This window comes from Centruroides vittatus, unplaced genomic scaffold, assembly GCF_030686945.1.
Source record: "Centruroides vittatus isolate TY-2023 unplaced genomic scaffold, ASM3068694v2 contig_502, whole genome shotgun sequence".
Classification (NCBI taxonomy): Eukaryota; Metazoa; Arthropoda; class Arachnida; order Scorpiones; family Buthidae; genus Centruroides; species Centruroides vittatus.
Window position 1 is genome coordinate 461,576 of NW_027122289.1, and position 6,685 is coordinate 468,260.

Sequence of the window (6,685 nt, forward strand, 5' to 3'; positions counted from 1 at the left end):
TTTATAATATGTTTTATTTAAAAAACGAAAATCACCTTCTAAGTTAGAAGTTTGATCTAAGTTCACTTTTTTTTATTTTTAATTTTTAACTCAATGCAAAGCAATTTTGTTGTTGTTGTTGTTGTTGTATGTAGTTTCCAGCAAACTTTAATAAATTTTTTCTATTTGTGAAAATTTCTACGTAATTCAAAGGTAATTTTTAATAAATATCTTACACGGCATTATTAATATGATTCTGGCGGTTGCAGAACGTATTAAATTACTTTAAAAATGAAAAATAATTATATCATTTGATTCTAAGATATTTTTTATATTTTAAAAATAATTAATTCTATCTCGGGATATCCAGGATCCCGGGAAACAGTTTACTTTTATCCCAGAATACCGGGACAAGCAAAACGCCAGGAAATGAGAAACTCTCCTGCCCATCAGTGTCAACAAAATCTTTAATATGCTGTAATATTTTATATTGTAAAATATGTAATAAATATGTGAAATTGTCGTTTTTATGTGTTTAATAGACAGAGCTGTAGTATGTCATACATAAAATGTTTGTTACACAAAAAGAAAGTAAACGTTTTTCTCTACTATAAGAAATTGCTCGACAACGTAAAGCAAGAAAAAAATTCTTTATTCTTTCAATAAACGAACTTATATTTAGGATTCTTAAGAATATGAAGTATATTTATTGAATTTTCTGGTGTCATCATTAAGGAAAAGGCAAAGAAAAATAATTCTAAGACGAGTCTCGCGCGATATCATTACTTCACCTTCAATCGGATTTTGTGTTTCAGAATGTTCATCACATAGTTAAGAATGTTCTTAAATGTTTACCTAACAAATATTAAAACATGCAAAATTGTATATGTTTTATAGTACTATGCGGTAGAAATCTTCAGGAATAGATAGTAATAATAGTAATTAAGGTACATTTTTTAATTATCCGTTTCAGTAGTAAACATTTAATCTGAAAATTTTCCAATATTAGAAACTTCCATCGTATTTGCCGTACGATTATGTTTAATGACCATCAGAGAGTCCTCACATGAAAAAAAAATGTGGAGCGCAGTATACCAGAAATAGTAGAATTGATAACCGCAAGATGTAAAACATGCAATAATAGCGAAGTTGAGGCCGAAGTTTTCAACGCGAAAACGTGTACATCGGACGTTCGGCGCCGCTTTCCTGTAAGCCTAAAAGTTTGGCAATGGCCTTTGGAATGTCGAGCATAATTCCATTGACTTTCCAAACGCCATTGTCAAACTTCTAGGCTTACAGGAAAGCGGCGCCGAACGTCCGACGTACACGTTTTCGCGTTGAAAACTTCGGCCTCAACCTCGCTAATATACAATTTCATTTAAAATGTCATTACGCAGTGTGTAACAACTATTTTATATATTTTTCTCTGTTGGAAGCTTTGTTAAAAACTTTGTTTTTTAGCTCGAGATTTTGAACAAAAAAGTGAAAATTATCTTTCGTCATTAGTGACACATTGCCGTAATTCTATTTTTGCTAGAATTAATGCTCATCGTTTCGAGTTTTGTTCGAGGTAAATTCGCAAGAACAGGAAAAATAGAGTGGGAAACTGGATAATTATTCTGAATAAACCTCTAGAAAAAATAAAATGCTTGTTACGGTTTGTACCCGGTGATCCGGAGCCAGAGTCGTCACTTTTGGAAGTGCCACCGACCAACGTCACTGTTGGAATAATCAGATGCTGTGGGGAAGGAGAAATGATTTATACTGGAAGAGTTAATTCACTGTCGAACGCTTTTCTAGCAAAGGAAGGATCAGAAGAAAATACCATAGCAAAGAATGAGAAGGAAATTTTAGAAACAATTAAACTGACGCACAAAACCAATCAACGATGCGTGGCTTTCATATTTGGCTCTATCTTGTGCAAATGCAACACAAAACTCGCTTTGAAGGAGTTTTAAAAGTATTTTCCAGAGGTACCTATTTTATTTAATATTAATTTTTTAGCTTTTGGTAAGAACCACATTTCAAAAATAAGAAAAGAAACAAAATACTTTTATTCAGAATTTGAATATTCATGACGTATAGGAATGTTTGTATTACAGGGGTGATCAGTTAACGAACAAATTGGACAACGAACACCCCACAGAACAAACACAAGAAGAAACGACGTAAAATAATGAATACCAATTGGTCTTCAGGCAACAATTTGAAACTTTTCGGAGCGCGGAAGACGTCGACATCGACGCTCAACCCGGTATATACTGATCGGATAGTATTCATCCAAACTTTGAAACTCTCCCTTGTAATTCCAGCCTTTTATTTTTCTGACAGAAACAATTTTTTATAGTATTCGTGAGACTGTCGGGCGGGCACTCGTTAAGTTTTGCATCGGTTTTTATTTTCGAAAGGTGAGAGTATAATAGCAAAGGTAGAGAATAGGCAGAAGATGTCTGATGTTTGAGCAGTATGGCTTGAACAGGTCTACAGTAGGCCGCAGTTCAATCTTACCTAAGAAAGAAGTATTATCAAGAAGATTCAAGCAGCTTAAGGAGTAAGAAAAATCACATCTGAGAAGTAAAGAACGTTGAAGAGCTCATAATGAAAGCTGAAACTGATCTGACGACAGAAGAACGCCAAGAAACTCGGCGAGATACGTTTTCTTCTGAAAAAGAGGAATTAATGTTGATATCTGCTATTCAACATTTTTTTTTTTAAGAAGTGGGATGATGTCAAAACGATGGTCTTAGAATGGCATCCAAACCAGGGTTGGGGATCTCGACAATTACAATGCTATTAATTACTTCTGAAAATCCTGAAGAAGAGAGAAAAGCAATCGACATTAGACAGGTTCTTTAACCCACACAAACGGAAAAAACATGACTAATAAAAATGCGAGACTGTGTATATATGTATTTTTTTATTTTTGAGGGTCTCCTGAACGATTTAATCAAATTCCCATAAAAATCTATGGTAAATCGATGATCGGTTAACGAACAATTCGGATAGCTAACAAAGTTTTGGAACGGATTATGTTCGTTAACCGATCACCCACTGTATTTACAATTTCTTACAATACTTTCAAACTTAACCTTTTTACTACTTTATAATAATTAAAAATATAAAAATATATTTTTAATAAAATATCGTAACAGATGGAGCTCCCAAATATTGCCGAAAAAGTTAAGCAACACGTTGGGTTTTTTTTTTTTTTTTTTACTGTTTATTTTCCGTAATTCTATTTAAATGTTTTCAAATATACGTATGAAATATATTTTTCTGTATTCAAAAATACCAAAATATACAATTATAATGTTTTCTATTGTATTTTCATATGTTTTGCTTGTATGAATTTTACGGACTCACCAAGCGATTCCCTTCCCTGAACATTGGAAGTTCGGTCATGGGTTCACGCCTGGTCAGGACGGGCTGGCCACGTAAAGTTTTTCGGGTTTTCTCCAAGTCTGTAACGCCTGAATAGGGGCCAGTTACCCTTAAAAGACTTCCCGGAAGGCATTCCACTAGATCGTCCAAGTGTTGTGTTGATGTAACTTAACAAATAAATTCTTTTAATATTAAATTGTCGAAATGTTTTTATTTTAAGGCATTGTACAGACTAGAGCATTTGTTATGTAACGGCGCTGCCAGCCGAGTCCCATAACATGCTCACTAGTGTGTACGGGACCCGTAACACCGAGCGTAACAGAAGACGCTTAATTAAAAGGCCTATATCTTCAAAGACTGTCTCACTCCGAAACTTCAGAAGAATGCTTGCATTGGGATTCGGTTGACGTTGCCAGTATCTATGACACTCTCGTAACAACGTTCCGAATGCCGTACACAGTGGCTGAGTGGATAAAAACACTGAACACTGGTCGTGGGTTCACGCCTGGCCACGTGTTTTCCGGATTTTCTTCACGTTTGTAACACCTAAATAGGGATCAGTTTCCTATACAAGAACCTTTCGGCAGATCGCCCATGCGTCGCGTTGCCGTAATGGAATAAAACCAAACAAACCGAATAGATAAAATCACTGAACAGTGGTAGTTGATAGCTTATTCACGCCTGACCACCACGCTAGCCTTGTGAAAGTATCTCGGATTTTTTTCCACGTGTCTAAAATCTAGAGACAGTTTTCTATATCCTCCTGGGACACACCTCGTTAAAAATCGCTTTTGTGTTGCGTTTTCTCAGTTTTGCACCTCAACCGGGATAAAATCTTCCTTTGTAGACGATAATAAATATTTAAGAGGCAAAAGTAATTTTTGATACGAAATTACCATTGTAGACAAAAATTATTGCAATTTTCTGCCGATTTATTTCTTTGTTTTAATGTTAAAAAAAGGAAACCAAGAGGAAGGAAATTAGAATGATTCACTCGCTCCTTCTTGGTACTTTCAAATTATCGATTACTTTACATCCAACATTAAATCGAAATTACGATGAAATGTATAAAAATTCCAGAGTACTCGCCTGATATTATATAATTATGGTTAAATATTTTATTATTACTTCAATATTCATAGGAAAATAACAAGCAAAATTTTCATTTCAGTAAGATTAAACATTACAAAATTAGCAATCTGATTACAAATTATATTGAAAAACAAGCTTTACCTTAGACAAATCGTTTTCTTTTATTCTAAACAGTCCTTCAATTTATATCTACTTTGAAATACCTGAAGTTAACTCAGAACTATTAGTTTCAGTGTTAACACTCTTCCTATTCAGACAATTGAATAAGACCTTGTAAGCTTTCCTGTATTCTTTACTCATTACAACATAAATGACAGGATTGATGATGGCGGTGAAGTAAATGCAAAGATAACCAAATATATTTAAAACGGGTAAACTCTTCTCTTTCTTGAATATTTTCACGAAAACAACCGGAAAATAGCAGATGATAAAAACAATAAAAATAGTTAAAATAATTCTCAATAACTTAAGATCCTTTGTAATTTTCTTCTTTTGCCTTTTCTCTTCGCTTGTCATTTGAATTTCTTCCTCCTTTTCTCCGAAACAGCATAACTTTGACCAATAACTTTTGCTTTTTTCCTGTTCCAGGCCGTATTTTCTTCTTAATTTCCTTTCCGACCTTCTAACAGTTAAATATATTCTAGTGTAACAGTATATAAACACGGCGCTGGGTAGTGTGAATGCCATAGCGTACAAGAAGTTTTTCGGAGACTTCCCGCCCCTTTCTAGAATGGTGCACGTACTTACTTTATAACTGAAACCAAAACTACCCCAAGCGCCAAAAGCTGTGGGTGTTAAAAGTAAAAAAGAACCTACCCAGATGCTGAGGATGATGATGGCAATGTTGTATTTTGTGTATATCTTATCGTATCGATTCGGGTGTACAATAATGACGTATCTGTTTATAGTAATGGCGATGACTGTGAAGAGAGAAAGGCCAACGTTAGAGTATCGAAACATGGGATAAATCTTGCATAATATATCACTGTACGGCCATGACTTGTGTATAAAAGTCGAAGCTGCAAGAGGGAAGGTGAAAGAACAGTAAAATCCATCCACAATGCACAGATTTATGATGAAAACCGACGTGGCATTTCTAAGTCGAGGTGATTTCAGTAGAGCGAGTATAGTGAGTAAGTTACCAGTCACACCGAATACAGTATAAGTGATGCAACAAGTTGCAGCAAAATGTAACAAAGACGACGGATACGTCTGGAACAACGTTACCTTTTCGGTGAGGTTTTTAGAGATGTTCGACACCATTAAGCCTTCTAGTTCCGTCGTAGCCATTCCTGAATTACAATACAAGCAGGAAACAACCTTTCACTAGCAATTAATTACATAAAAGTAGTTGGAGAACAAATGCCATAACGTTATCAGTTCGAAATAATTGCATAACTTTCCTGTGAAGGAAGGAACTGTTGTAGCTTTTTCCGCCTATCCTGTCTCTACTACTAAAATGAATATATTAATATGGAAATGAATTTAATATTTAAATTTAAAATATATCTGAAATATTCAACCTTTATTTATGAATTTAAACATCTATAAATATGAACATTTTATCACCTGAATTATATATATTATAGATAATAATAGATAACAGTTTATAAAAAAAAGATGTCTATATATAACTTATGATGATAACGATCTTATAATGATTTTCTATATTTTTTTCATCTTATTCTTTTAAAAATCGATGATAAATTCGAAAAAAGACCTTCGTATGCCAACAGGACAAAGTGTATGTATCTGTTCCTATCTGAGGCTTCTGAAAGCCTGATGCTGTAGCAGGTCATAAAAGCAGATTACTAAAAGGGTCTGCCCCTAATAGGGAGACTGGCTGGTGAGAAACGGGCACGACAAATAATTTTCTCTAATTACAATTTATATACGTGTGTATAAACTATGTTCGGAGCTTTACAACTATTTTTTAAATTCCTACTATTAGTTCACACTCTCCCTATATATATATATATATATATATATATATATATCTTGTTCAAATTTTCAATCGTTAATAAAGTACTTTTTATTCATCCACTCAAGTTCAAATACATTTTTTTTAAACTTGTAGTGGATGACACTTGATGTTAATACAGTTTTTTCAAATATTAATTACAGTAGAGCATCGGTTATCCGACTTAATTGGGGACTGGGGTTGGTCGGGTAACTGAAAAGTCGGATAACCGAAAAGTATGAAAAAATACATTATTAGTATAGTGTATTAGGC

General features: G+C 33.9%; 1 protein-coding gene across 1 annotated transcript; it reads right to left on the bottom strand.

Annotated features, from left to right (window-relative positions):
* Positions 1-4,474: 4,474 nt before the first annotated feature.
* Positions 4,475-5,830, bottom strand: LOC136978261 (G-protein coupled receptor moody-like). Its single transcript, XM_067273945.1, has one exon. The coding sequence runs from the start codon at positions 5,740-5,742 to the stop codon at positions 4,642-4,644; it is 1,101 nt and encodes a 366-aa protein (XP_067130046.1). The 5' UTR covers positions 5,743-5,830; the 3' UTR covers positions 4,475-4,641.
* Between the last annotated feature and the right edge of the window lie 855 nt (positions 5,831-6,685).

Coding starts and splice junctions, on each gene's coding strand:
- LOC136978261 (XM_067273945.1), bottom strand. CDS start 5,742: ATGGCTACGACGGAACTAGAAGGCTTAATGGTGTCGAACATCTCTAAA.